At 39.6% G+C, this 15,198-nt stretch overlaps 1 protein-coding gene across 1 annotated transcript in view; it reads right to left on the bottom strand.

Annotated features, from left to right (window-relative positions):
* Nucleotides 1-11,206, bottom strand: part of DUSP21 (dual specificity phosphatase 21) — a 200,354-nt gene extending 189,148 nt beyond the window's left edge. Inside the window, 1 exon segment of the mRNA XM_073227502.1 lies at nt 10,987-11,206. Coding sequence (XP_073083603.1) covers nt 10,987-11,206 — 220 coding nt within the window.
* Between the last annotated feature and the right edge of the window lie 3,992 nt (nt 11,207-15,198).

Below are 15,198 nucleotides of genomic sequence, written 5' to 3'. Positions count from 1 at the left end.
CATTTTTCAGGGGAGACATTTTTTCCTACTCAGAGGCCAGGCTAGGAAAGAAAAACTCATCACTGTCTTCTTGTGCCAGAAGATTGGTTTTTTCCTTTCCCACCTCTTACTAATTGTTCATCCCCTCTAGGTCCTGGATTTATGCAAAACGTGACAATTCCAATTCCTTGTCTCATGCAAGTCAAAGGAATTCATTATGCAGCTAAACTATCATCCAATCAAGGTAATTAAATAAAATATTTATAGACAAACACTTAGACAAATGTATCATTAATAGATCATTGCCAAGAAAAGAAGCAAAGGATTTTCATGGGAAGAAAGATATTTGAGCAAAGAAACAAGAATTCAGATGGAGGAAACATATAAACAAAGAAACTGGTAAATGTGTAAGTAAAGTTGAATAAGAAATTGCTGCATATTTCTTATGATGATTAATTAAGGGGGCCTTAAAATATAATGAAACTATTCTACTGAATGATAACTACATGCAAAATGGAGGAGAACATATCAAGTAAGATTAGAATGGAGCAGAAAACACAATCAGAGCTGACTTAACCATCCAGAAAATTTTATTTTCGCATTAACAGGAAATCCAGAGACAGGTGGCACTTAGGTTGCTTTAATTAGGGGCCCATCAGTGCCATCGAGGACCCAAACCTTTCCTCCTCTCCTCTGGCCTCCTTCTCTTATGCCCGTGTTGATGTTAAAACCCAACCCAATACCTGGATCAGTTTCATCTTTATATCTCTCGTTGCTCCATCCATCTGGGGAATTCTCATCTCAAAGTCCTTTCTTCTGTGATGTATGTGTATTTTTTCTCCCTATGATTGGAATCATGCTGTACATACCATTTTGTTATCTGTCTTTTGGAAAATATTCATCATTACAATGTTTAGCATTAAATGTAAGAAAGTCCTTGATTTCATTTTTCAAATGGCTGTTTTGGAATTGTGAAGACAACTTTAAAAACTCTGACTGAAACTATAATTTAATATAGCCTATTTTCATCTGCTCACTTAAATAAAACTCAGGGAAGAATTCCACCTACCGAATGTGGAGACTAAGAGAATAAACAAATGGGTGAATGCTCACACAAAGAAGAAACAGAAACCAGGAAAATCTCTCACTAAGATAGTTTCACAGTCTTGTTTTCTTCACTCTTGAGATTAGGATTCTGATGTTAGTGTTTCAATGTCTTTATTAAAATATGCTTTATCTTTGTACTTCTTATTTTCAGGGTTACAGAATAAGATGCAGTTAAGTGTGGCTTTTACTTAATGATCCTGAAACACATTGTTTATTGGTGGGTTCTTTCTGTACCGTATTGTGACTAAAGGCTTACCTAGGAGAGATGTTGGACACTTCCTCCCGGACCTGAGATTCTTGGGGGAGGGTAGCAGCTGCTGTGGTTCTCTGTTCCAGAGAAGTCACTTGGGTTATCAGATGGCCTGGAAAGACTGTTGCCCCCCAGCCCCCCAGGCTTTCTGTGTGTAACTATTTCCACCATGAGATGAATGGTTAATTTAAGCATAAACTTTCTTTTTTGAAATCTTGATTCCAAAAGGTGGAAGTCACCCAAGTGTCCACTGACAGATGAATGGCTAAATAAATGTGATATATATATACAGTGGGATATTATTGAGCCTTAAAAAGAAAGGAAGTTGTAACACATACTACAATATGGGTGAACCTTGAGGACACCACATTAAGTGAAATAAGCCAATCACAAAGAGACAAAGACTGTATGGTTCTGTGTATAGGAGGTCCCTAGAGTAGTCAAATTCATAGAGACAGAAAGCAGGAGGGTGGTTGCCAGGCACTTCGGGGAGGGGAGAAATGGAGGTGGTTGTTTAATGGGGACAGAGTTTCAGTTTTGCAAGATGAAAAATTTCTGGACATCTGTTGCACAGCAATATGAAGATACTTAACACTATTGAACTGTACACTTGAAAATGGTTAAGATGGTCAATTTTATGTTAGGTGTATTTTACCACAATTAAAAAACATTTTAATGAAAAGACAAAAAATCTTGATTTCTATTTAAAACAGGCAGCACATACAAGTGGCAACAAAATCAGAAGGTATTAAAGGGTGTACAATGTTTCCGCTATGTACCTTACCTGCCTCCCAGTCTTCTTACCTGTCCCACAACCACGCAGCCCATTGCCTATTAGCATCAATCGATACCACTTGCTTGTGTGTCCTTACATAGGTATTATATGACTCGTTCTTTTGAACAGCTGCATGGTACTACATTGTACATATGCACCAATTTTCATCATTCCCCTAATAGTGGTCATTTAGTTATTTTTAGCTTGACATTTCTCTGAAATCTCTTCTTCTAATAAAAAATATACACTCCACTATGCTTTTATTTAATTTTTAAATTTAATTGTACTCATTTTGATTGTCAATATATTCACAGGGTTCATAAATCATAAAGCACAAGAAGGTAAATATTAAAATGTCTGCCTGCTACTGCTCTCTCCCAGGTCAACACATTCCCTTCTGAACAAGTCATTTGCCTGCTTTTTTGTTGTTGTTTATTTATTTATTTTATTTTGATTTTTTTTTTATTAAAGTGTAGTTGACATAAGTATATTGGTTTCAAGTATACAACATAGTGATTCGACAGTTATATACATTATTAAGTGCTCACTCCAACAGTGTAGTTACTGTCAACATAGAAAAGTGTTACGGAACTATTGACTATGTTCTTGCCTGCTTTTTCAGAAATCCACGCACTGCCCTTTTTCTGCTCGGCTCTGTGCTGCAGAAAACTACATTTCCCAGGCTCCCTTGCATGGTAGCTCTTGAGTAGCTTCAGGCAACAGAGGGAGGGGCACTGGTAAAGAAATGGGAGAAGGGCGTAGCCAAGGTGTTTCTTCTCTCGAGTTTCCTGCAGTTGTTGCAGCTTCTCTTTGATTCCAGTTCTCCCCAGTCAGCCTCATCCTCTGTGGTCCCAGCTCCCGCTGGGCTCCACACCATGGTTCTATTACTGTTGCACTGGTCCAACTTTTAGGGTCTCTTAACAGCCCCTCCATCCTGTAGCTTTTCAACCCTAAGGATGGTAGTCATTTCTTGCTATTAATAACTTAAGGGTTACCTCATAGTCTCCTGTTTGGCATCTTAACTCTCCTGTTATCTGTGTTACCAACTTTCTGTATTAAATTTCCTCTGAATGAAACTCGTAGAGTGGTTTCTCTGGCTGGACCCTGACTGACAATCACTCATGGAGACAAAAAATGTTGATTTCTTATGTGAGTCCTCCCAGAGGTATTTAATTCATATACAAGCAAATTATATTTGACCATTGAACAATGCAGGGGTTATGGGCACCAACCCCCACCTCCCAGTGTGGTCAAAAACTTTTGACTCCCCAAAACTTAACTACTAACAGCCTACTGTTGATCAGAAGTGTTACTGATAACATAAACAGTTGATTAACACATATTTTCCATGCTTCATGTATTATATAACTGATTTCTTAAAATAAAGTAAGCTAGAGAAAAGAAAATATTTTTTCAAATTATTGAAAATCTCCAAAAGTTTTTCCAATGTATTTTATTGAAAAAAATCTTTATGTACATGGACCTGCACAGTTCAAACTCAATGTTCAAAGGCGAGCTATATATTTCTTCTCTCCCTCCCATTTCTTTTCACAAATGATAAAATATTACACATACTATTAAGCACTTTGCTTTTTTCACTTAACAATAATCGTGGAAGTTGTTCTATATCATTCCGACATCCTCCTCATTCCTTTTAATCCATTGCATGGATCCACCACAATTAAATAAATTGTTGGAACCCAGTCATGCCCATTCACTTATGTCTTGTCTATGGCTGCTTTTGTATCAGTCCCTTAGTGATGGATATTTGAGTTATTTAAGATTTCCTACTATTACAAAGAATTCTGCCATAATTAACCTTGAATTATACCATATAATGAACTTGGGATAAAATTCAAGAGCTGAAACTGCTGGGGCACTGGATATGTGTGTTTGAAAATTGCTAAAGCATAACGTTTCAGCAATATATTCTTGACAGGCTAAGAACAGGACTTCAAGGGCTCCAGGGAAACAGGATGTTAAATTTCATCTTTTGGTTTTATTTTGCATGTGAAGACACATCAAAATAATCTCTCATGGAGCCATACAATTTCACATTATTAAATATTCTTTTAAAATTAGATGTTTTTAAAACAAATCTTGCGTATACACAACCCAGTGAAAGCAAAAAGGCAGGCCTCGGTAATTACCTTGAATTTTTCAGAAAGTTCAGGTACTGCTAGGTTAACCGAGTTTAAGAGCTCTGTTGGATTCTCTTCAATGTGAATAGAAACAGAGATTATCCACTGAGGATGACCAATTTGCCTATTGAATTATTTTTTAAAAATCTCAGAGCATAGAAAACTTACTGCAGTTCCCTTCCCTAGAAAGAGAATGAGGTTTGCACACACAGAGTGTGCCCACAGAGGCTTAAGCACAGATTCTAAGAGTGATAAGGGCACCAATTTGTTTGACTTAAAAGTATCATGTAGATTTTTACCTCAAAATTCTATTACTGAAAGCTTTACATTTTCTTGCTTCTTCAAGGAGCTGTATAGACCAGCCCGAGAACTGCTTATTTCTGCCACTTAAAATGCTAACCCGGGGATCAATGTAATCACTGGAAACAAAATTAAGAATGAGAAAGAGTACCTACCACTACTGAATATTATCCTCAGTGCCATGGTTGACAAACTTTTTCTTTAAAGGACCAGACAGTGTCTGGTTTAGGTGTCATGGGCCATGCCCTCTCGGTCACATCTACTCAGCTCTGTTGTTTGGTGCTAAAGCAGCCATAGACAATACATAAATGATTGAGCATGTCTGTGCCCCAATGAAACTTTATCTACAAAAAGGGCAGGTGGCAGGATTTTGCCAATGGGTTGCCTATGCAAGCCCTAGAGTGAAGTCAGAGTCCTCATGGCACACCATCACTTTAAGCCGTGGAGTGCTTGGAGGCCTTTGGTACTTTGGCTCTCGCTTCCCTGAGCTGACCTTTCCCATGGGACAGCTGTGACATCTGAAATGACTTTCCCCAGTAACAGCCTGGGATGCTCTCTCCTTAGCTCAGAAGTCTTTTGGATGAAAGTGAAGTGCACAGGAGATGTTGATACAATGTCCTTCAGTGAATTTGGGGATCCATGGAGACAGTATTGTTTATGACAGAGCATTAGAGGACAAGAGAACAGGAACAAAAAGCCCAGAGGCTCCAGATGTCACTGTTCTTGGAAGTGGATTATTTGCAAAATGGCTGCCAACAATCTCTCCTATCCCCATACGTGCCTGCTGCACCTCCCATAGAGAATTGAGGTCTGTTTCCTTCCCATTGAAAATGAGCTGACCTTGAAACGTGCTTTGGGCAGTAGAATATGGCAGGAGGATGGTGGTGCCAATGCTAACCCTGGTCTAAGCCTGAGCCTTTAGAGATTTGGCAGATTCAGCTTTCACCCTCTTGGAAACCAACCATTATGTAAAGGAACCTGGGTTAGACTTCTGAATAATGAGTGGTGACCACATGGAGAAAGAGACAAAGGTCAGATGGAGAAGAACTCAGGTGTCCAACCACTCCTCTCACCCAGGGAGTGCCCCACAGGTGAGTGATGCCATCTTTGATGTTCCAGCTCTAGCCCAGCTTCCAGCTCAGTGTAGCCATATGACTGCCCCAGATGACATCACATGGAGCAGAGACATGTTATTTTTGCCAATCTCCAGCCAAGTTGCAGAACTGTGAGGAAAAAAAATGGTTGTTTTAAGCCAATCATTTTGGGGGTCATTGTGCAGCAATAGTTCCCTTGACCCCATGACCCAAGAGCAGAGGGCCCACAAGAGACTCTTCTGATTCTTGACTTTCTGCCCTTTACAGCATCCATAATTGGCAACTCCTTGATATGCCTTCCAGGGCTTTCTACTGCCTGACTTCTGCTTACCTCTCCTTCACTATCTCTGCCTGCTCCACTGCAGGCAACTTTCCTTCTAGAGAACAGTACAGCATAGATATTAGGAGCACTGTCTGTGAGACTGCCTCTTATTAGCTGTGTGACCTTGGTCAAGTTGCCCAACCTGTCTGTGCTTAGTTTCTTCATATGATAGGTGAGTAGTAAGTGTCCCTCCTTTGTGTGGGATGGCAATGAACATTAACATGTTCATGCATGTAAAGCACTTAGAACATGCCTAGCACTGTGCTGTACATGATTTTGGTAGCCTTTGCTAGCACATTCCCTCCTGCCAAGGTGGTTCTCTCTGCTCCTCTTTCTTTTTCTCTTCTTTTCTTCTCTTTCTGCCCATCTGGAGCCCCACCTTCTATGTGCAGCCCCCTGATAGCAATAGCTCTCACTCATCTAGGTCTTCCTTCTCTGATTTCCTGTCTGGGACACTAATTTGACATTTAGGCTTTGAGATTCTGTGGTCGCTGAACTTTCTGGGGATCTCATTCTGCCTCTTGAAGGCAGGGACTACTGTATAAAGATACACAACAATTGCATGGCTGCCTCTGTGGCGTATGTGTGTTTTCTTGAAATGAAAAACTGAGTGAAAAATTGAGGTGGACTAAAGCCAGTGGCAATGCTTGAGCTGACCTTGGAGATTCAACCTTTGCAATGTGGGATTGGGTCCCTTTTGCTGCACATGATATATACCTCATGCATGTGGGCTCTGCAGCCAGGCTGCCATGTCCAGTTCCTTGTGCTGTCCCTTATTAGCTCCATAAAGTTGGGAAAGTACTTAAGTGTTCAGTCTCCTCATCTGTAAAATGAGTAATTTAACAATAGCACCCCCATCTTGGGCTTATATTTCTAAAACCCTCGCAGTAATGCCTGGCACAAGGAAATACTTCATAAATGTGAAATATTTTTTGTAATCATTATGCCCCTCAATTTCCAGCAGTTGCTGTCATCTCTGCCACCTGATGAGCTGATCACTGAAGATCACATGTCTGTACTTGTCTGTCACCCAGATCATCCCACCCCCAGGTATGACCACAGACTCCCCAGGCCCTACCTGAGATGGAGTGTGAACAACACTGCTGAAGTACTGTTGATACTTGATGACTAAGTAATGACTGCCCTAAAGACATCCTACCTAGCCATTCCTTAAAGAGCTCTCTCAGCTCAGGACTAAGGGAGGCCACCAGAGAGATTTATACTTGGGTTAGGAATGTTAGGTAGAAAGATAGACATGAGCAGCCAGAAAAGGGGAAGAGAAGGCTCAAAGAAGAAGCTGCCCAAACTCTGCCCAGGGAGGGGGTACCATGTGGAGACAGCACAGGCTTTGCAGGGAGATAACTTCCTCCCAATCCAGACCACAACCCAATGGAATTAAGAACAGCCCAAATCCCACCTCAGCCTGGGGAAAGGACATGCTCACTGAGAAGGCTGACTAGATAGAAAGACCTGTAAATCAAATAACCCCCACCTTGTCGAAGAAGTGCCTCCTAACCAGAAGGCAATATATAAGCCTCCAGCCTGATGGATCCAGACCTTTGACTATCTTGACTTTGGCTGGCTCCTCCCTTGCAGTGTATTCAAACAAAACTTTCCCTCTGCTTTGCTATTGTGTCTCTGTGTTTCAATTCAAGGACCCAGGAGAATAAACTCAACCCGTAACACATGCACTGTGTTATTTTAGCCTTTTGTAGAGTTGCTTTTATTGGACTGTGCTTTGGCACTACACCTCTGGTCTACACTGCAGGACGTTATAAAGATTAGCCTAATCGACTACTGACTTCCTATAAACTCACCACTGAAGAGATTAATTTCACTTCAGTATCCTCTGTATAGGAAAAACAGTCATGTTTCATTGTTGACAATAATCGTTCTTGTATTTTTTTCTCTGTATGGCCCTGTGACATATATGATGGGACAATTATTACTCTTGGCCTTCATCAGCCAAATTTATGGCCCTCTAGCAAGTGGACAGGTTCTTACAGGGTATTTTGGGTGAGTCTAACCTCACTCTTTGCTTCATCAACTTTTTCCTACCTTCTTTTTCCCTTTCCTTTTCTCATCTTGCTTAATTTTTTAAAATGGCAATCCAATTAAAATCCTTTTGTTGGACTGAAACAAAGTAAAAATAAAGATTTTTAAATTGCTACTTAAGATCATTCTAAATAAGCACCTCTTAAAAATATGTGAGTAATGTAACTATGCATCTTGTAATTTCACCAATCTTATAACTTACCCATGAGTTCCTTCTGGGCCTTCAGTTGTTGAAATGTTAGTGAATAAAATCTAAGAGATTTGAGTAAGAAAGTAAAAGAAGACACCCACTGGTTCTTGTTTTCGGGCTCAAAAGATGTATTGTTACAAGATCCACTCTAACCACCACAGCCACCACTATAACTGAGCACCTACTGTATGCTAGGAATTCTACTGGGTGCATTACGTTCATTAGCTTATGCATGAAAAAACAGGTGCCTTATTGAATATCATTAACAACAAAAATATATGCTAGACATGAAGGTGCTGAGGATATCGTAGAATAAAGCCAGACCAGATCTCTGCTTTCATAGAACTTTAGTGGAATTGGCTCTTTTGTAATGAATTTATAACTAGTGGCCTTTGACCAAGTTGTCTTTGTTCTCTGAGCTCTCAGAAAGCCTCATGATGATGATGAAGATGAAGATGAGTATGCCGGCTTACATTTACTGAGCATATACTATATCTCAGGCATTGCTCTAAGTGCTTTACATACACTGGCTCATTGAACCCTCAGACAATCCTATGACATGTATGTTGATGTTAACTCCATTTCATAGATTCAGAAACTAAGGTACACAAGAGTTACCAGGGTTTCTGAACCTTGGTACTGTTGATATTTTGGGCCAGATAATTCTTTGTGGCAGGGGGGTGCCATCATGTACATTACAGAATGTTTAGCAGCATCCCTGGACTCTACCCATGACTTAACGCCAGCAGAAATCCTGTCTCCAACTGTAACAATCAAAATATCTCCAGACATTGCCAAACGTCCCTGGAGGGGCAAAACTACCCCCCCCCCCCCCGTGGGTTAGGTGATTTGCTCAAACTCATAAAATTAGTAAGCGTCAGAGCTGAAATTTAAGCCAGTCATTCTGGCTCCAGAATCTGGATTATTAGCAACACTAAACTCCAGGTGAGATCATCTCACTCATAATTATAATTTTCAACAGTGGGAATGGAAAAATTATGCCCTAACTTTCTGAAAATGGTGGACAGAGCATTGAGGTTGAGATTTAATAGTTACTAGCATTTAAATATTATCTGTGTGTATCAGTCAGGGTCCCCGCAGGAAACAAAAGGCATCCTCTAAGATAATTTGAGGAAGGTTTGGTAAACTGACTGTCAACAAAGGTGTGGGACAGGACGTAGGGGGGGTAGCAAGGGAGAGTGCAGCAGTCTGAGGCTCTTAACCGTGACAAGCCATTACCACCTCTAGCTCCAGTGGGATGAGGAAGAGAGAGAAAGCTGTAGAAAGACACCTTGAGAGAAACACAGTCTTCTGTCATGGGAGTCAGTTGACCCAAGGCAACCCTTTGAGAAGTGTGCTGGGAGAATAAACACCATAACTTCCCTCTCCATCCTTCCTCTGATCTTCTGGTGTAATTGATCGGCTAAGTCCCACTGGAAGCCAGAGAGCAGCTGTGCTCATTCACGTGATCCATTCAGGTGGACCTCCCAGGTGGAGAGCAGGGGGAGAAGGGTGGAAAGAGATATTCACATACTGCAATAATTTTGCTCATGGGATTTCCATCTACCTACCAATGTTGAGATTTGAAATGTTAACCCATTACCTTTACTGATTTCTGGTTTTTCTTGATGAGAAGTCAAATTCATCTAATATCTTCATATAGATTTTGCATGACCTCCAATTTGCATAGTTGGTTAACCAGTGTAGAATTTAAGGGGAGAAAAAGAAAATTATTGTAATGTCTGCTTTGGAAAGATGTCATCAGGATGCATCTGTCACAGAAAAAATTGGACTAATCACTGCCTTTTTTCTTTAATTTTTTAAACTGTTACCAAGACATCAGGTCTGTTATTATGTGTTTATGTTGGCAGAACTTCAAATGTGAAAATTCTTTTCTAAGCAGTTCTTTGAAATATTTGGATATTTGCTTCAAAATTTGTGTCATGCCCTCAACTGATTAAACTTTCATTTTAGAATTTATGCATAGCATGCCTGAATTTGCAGTCCCTCCACCAGACTTTTAAAGGTCATGTCTATACAACAACAAAAATGGCCTGGCAATTCAGTGAAATCAAATCAGTTTATGGGGGAAAACCTCCCACCACTATGTAGTTAATTATATGACATCCTTTGTGTGAAACAGCTCTTGGGTTGACTGTAATTTTTATTTTTCTCGCTAGATTTTGGCACTATTGGACACAGCTTAGCTAAGTGTCTTTCCTGCCCATCCTTGAGAGCTTGTCTTTTTCTCCATCCCTTCTGTTATGTTCCTTGTATGTTGTGATCTCAGACCCTTGCTCTGAACTGTATGTTCTAGAAACAGAATGTTGGAGTTGAAAGCACTGTTAGTAGCCACCCTGAAACAGTCAACATTCTCTTGTGTAATATCTCTGACAGATGGCTTCCCAGCCTGTATTTGAGCATCAGCTAGAACAGGGAACCCTCTGCTTTGTGACACAGCTTGTTCCAACGTGGGTGAGCTCATACTGCTAAACAGGTCATCTTGCTATTGAGTTGAAACTCAATTTCCTCTAATTTTCAGATATTAGAGTGGGGCAGTAGAGCACAGTGGTTAATAACCCAGAGTCTAAGTCAGATGGCCTGTGTTCACAGTCCAGCTCCCCACTTACCATCTGTGTGCCCTTACACAAGTGATTTAACCTTCTAAGGTAGTTTGTTTCTCTGTAAGATGGGGATAACAGGACAGTAGTGGCTTAGCATTGTAGCAAGTTTGCTAAATTGGAACTAAGATTCCCCAAATTCCTTTCCTTACTTGGTTCTAGGTTAGGATTGCCTAAAAGAGAAATTTGAGGGCTGAGGAAGGCAAGGAGAGTGTAGGGCTGGTGCTGCAGCAGTTCCCCTACATTGTCACAGACCTCATGGTTTGTAATATTTGTGGAGGACAGCAACTGGGCCTGCAGCTCCTCCAGCTCCCACTGGATCCTCTCCTTCAGCATCTCCAAATCCCAGTCCATCTTTGTGTGAAGTTCCATGGTGCGGTGTGCCAGCTTTTCTGCAGAGCCCTACATCTTCTAAGTGGGGGGGCTTACAGACAGTGAGAGGGCGATGAAGGTTTCAGTGTGAGACCAATATGACCAATACGAGTTGTGATGAGAGACATGGGTTGCAGCTCCTTCTTGCCCTCCCCCACTTCACATCTATGTTCCCTTCCCAACTGCTTACCACTCCTGTCACCAGGTTCCTGATAGATGGGGTTATCATTTAAAAGTTACTAATGAATGGTTACCAAAGGGGAGGGGTGTGGGAGGGCGGGTGGGGAGGGAGGGAGAAGGGGACTGAGGGATATTATGTTTAGTACACATGGTGTGGGGGATCACGTGGAAACAGTGTATCACAGAGAAGGGACATAGTGGATCTCTGGCAACTTGCTGCACTGATGGACAGTGACTGCATTGGGGTATGGGTGGGGACTTGATAATATGGGTAAATGTAGTAACCACATTGTTTTTTCATGTGAAACCTTCATAAGAGTGTATATCAATCATACCTTAATAAAAAAATTTTTTTTAAAGTTACTAATGAAACAGAAAGCAGATAACTATATCATTATAAATTGATCACTATTAATTTTATTAAAGTACCATCATGAAATTAGGATATTATGAAGGATGAATGATAAAAGGGAAAATCTGAATGACGCTTCCCAACTCGTTTTCAAGATGTTTATGGTGGCTCCACACATAAGGATTTACTTCAGTCTTATTTTTATTATGATGTACTTCAAACGTACAGTAAAGGAGAGCTGAATTTTCTACCCTAAAGTATGCCTCTTTGGCATAAGGATTATCTTGAACTAGTTATTTCTAAGAAAGAGAAGGCATAGGAAAAACTCTGAAAACCCAGTAGAAGTTACACTTTTGTAAGAGTCAATTACATGTGTAAGGGAAATTTCCATTTGTAAATTACCAGGAGGTACCTGGTACCTCTTACTATACCAGGAAGAGGGGGATGACTTAATCTGTAGGAACTCTTATCAATGGATAAAGCAGAGACTTAAATTTGCTAACAACCTTACCCTTGTTTACTGTGCTTTTACTGAAAACCTCCCATAACTGGCTCCCCATCCCCCAACATCTTTTGTCTTTAGCTGGAGGTGGTATTTAAGGTGGTGGCTTGGGCTATTTTGAGGAGTTATTCAGTTTTCCTGGGTCTCTCCTGTGTATACAGGAAGTAGACATGTCATTAAACAGTTTATTTTTCTCCTGTTCATCTTGAGCTAGGTAGAGAAAAAAAATGGAGACCAGTCCAACCCCTCATACCTAAGTCCTGAGAAAGTGCCTGTGATTCAAACAACTGGTCCTGCAAGGCTCCAACACGTTTTGTTTTTCACATCAGCATATTGTTTTAACAAGTTTTATAGCCACCATGTCCTAGGTTTAGAGACCCCTTGGTCAGATAATCAATGCACCAAGACGCAAACAACTTGTGACATGTGTATAGGAAAATCTGGTCTCTGATAATGGCCTTTTCCTTATTATAATACAAGATTTCCTATCTCTGGGTGGAGATTTTGTCTGCTGATGCCACATGAGATAATGTTGATTTTATCTGCTGATGCCACATGAGATACATGTATGTGTAACCCAACTGTGCATGTGCTAAACTGAAACCCTCCATGTTCATGCCAACTGACCTAATAACTAATGAATAAACATTTTGCTCCTCATAAAAGGAGCTATCCTGATTCTTCTCAGTGCTGACTTACTCCTCAGCAGAGCACCTTGGTCTATCAAGGTGTTTCTGTTTCCCTCACTTCTCTAATAAAGTGCACTGCTTGTATGCATACTCCTAAGTCTCAGTGTTAAATGCTTTTAATATTCGAACACAAGAACCAAGGACCCTCTTCTAGTGTCTGCCAGTAACAATCTGTCTTTTTTTGCAGGGGGGTGGGTCTCAGCCAAGAACCTAGGGGGAATAAGGAAAATTATTTTCCCCCCCTTATATCAGCAAAATAGAAGGAATAAGAAATTGAACATCCTTATGCCTACTAATTAGTTTGAACAATTATTAACCTTTGCCTTATTTGCTTCATTTTGCAAAAGCAAATTGCCCTATTAACTTCATTTCTGAACTATTTTTAAGTATGGATATCACAATGCTTCACTCCTAAAAACTTCAGCATTCATCTCCAAATAAATAACTTTCTTCTGCATAACCACAATAATGCTATAAAACTAAGAAAGAACATGAGCAATAATTCCTTACTATCATATAGTACCCATTTCCTTTATAAATGTCCCCAATTGCTTCAAAATTGTCTGTCATCATTATTTTTTAGAATCAGAATCCAGTCAAGGATCATTATCTTTTGTAATTATGTCTCTTCAGTCTTTTTAAATTTAGACCTTTTTTTCTTGTTTCATGACATTGACTTTTGCAAGAAAATGATAAAATGTTTTGTATAATGTTTCACATCTGACTTTATATGGTTATTTCCCTGTTGTATCACTTAAAATGTTTCTTTTCCCATGATTAATCTGTGAAGGGGATGTTAGATCTAAAGAGTTGTGTTAGCATGAGATTCACCATCTTAACACCATCTCCATTTTGTGGAGAATGGAAATTTCCCCCTTGAGCTCCAGCCATGAGAATATCTTGCTTGGCCCCTATCAACCTGATTTTAAAAGTTACCTCTTTAGCAATCCCTAGGAAGAGTAACTGCAAAATTTCCCACCTGCCAAAGTACCTCCTGCCTCTGCCCTATATCTACCCCAGCCTGTAAGTGGATGGGGGTTTCAGTCCTCTTCTGGAGACCCTCCTCCACAGGTTTATTCCCAATAAACCTATGTTGTTGCACCATGCCTTCTCTATTTTCTTTCCTAACCTAAAACCTTACAATTTGATTAGATACAAGGTAAACATTCTTTTCAAGAATTCTATCTAGGTGATGATGTGTGCTTCATATATAGCACATGAGAAGGCCCATTTTTTGTGTGTCCATTACTAGTGATGCTAAATTTGTTCACTGAATTAAGATGGTTTCTACTTGTTAAAGGACAACTATTGAAAAGGACTCTCATACAAATATAAAATGAATATGTTTCCAAGATTTTGTTTAACTATTTAATTAATGAGGGAACATATAAGATGTTACAACTGGTTCAAAGGAAAATCCAAAGAGCAAAAAATATACCGGCTGAATAAATGCTGAATTCCTTAAATTGGTCAATATCCATAGGGCAATACTCAATTGCATCTCTACCAGACAATTCCCATTTCTACGGACAAGAATCATTTGTATTATTGTTAGTATTCTACAATGTAAAAAGTTGTAAAAGAGCTCAGACAATGAAAGACCCTGAGACCCAGTGGAATCAGACAACCTTTAAAGTACCTGCTTTTCCATTGAAGAATGGAATCTTCGGTCCATTTTAAAGTCTTTCACAATTTTTCCCTGCATCCTAGATCTCTCTGTTATAAAGTTAACATTTTTTTTACTTTTCAACTAAAAAGTTATCTATGATACTATGGGAATATACAGTTCTCTATGAAGTAATGGAGATGTAATAATTTTATGCAAGGGCTTTAGCATTCATTGATAATTTTTGTCTGAATCAGTTGTTTCACTGATGGTAGCAAAATGGTGATTGCTCTAATTTTATCATTTCTTCTCCATTTATTAGCAGACATTCTACAGAAATTAAGAGCTTTCCCTTACAGCTGGGACTATGTTGCTACCCCAAAATACAATTTCTACTGAAAAGGCAAAAAAAAAAGTGCTTAAAAATTCCCCTTTAATTACCAGTTTTCAGAGTTGAGAGTATATATAATATCATCCCTGTTGTTGCAAAATGAGGTTTTGTTCTGTTTGGGGCTTTTAATTTTTTCTGGTGTTTTTTGAAAATTTCATTTATTGCATTCAGTTATATTTATTTTATGACATTCAAATTGTCTCAACTTTAATCAGTGGGTGCCTCTTTGATCTAGGGCCTTTATCTTTTCCAATTGCCTCCATTGATCTTTG

The sequence above is a fragment of the Manis javanica genome, chromosome X (assembly GCF_040802235.1).
Source record: "Manis javanica isolate MJ-LG chromosome X, MJ_LKY, whole genome shotgun sequence".
Classification (NCBI taxonomy): Eukaryota; Metazoa; Chordata; class Mammalia; order Pholidota; family Manidae; genus Manis; species Manis javanica.
This window is presented reverse-complemented; position numbering and strand designations above follow the sequence as displayed.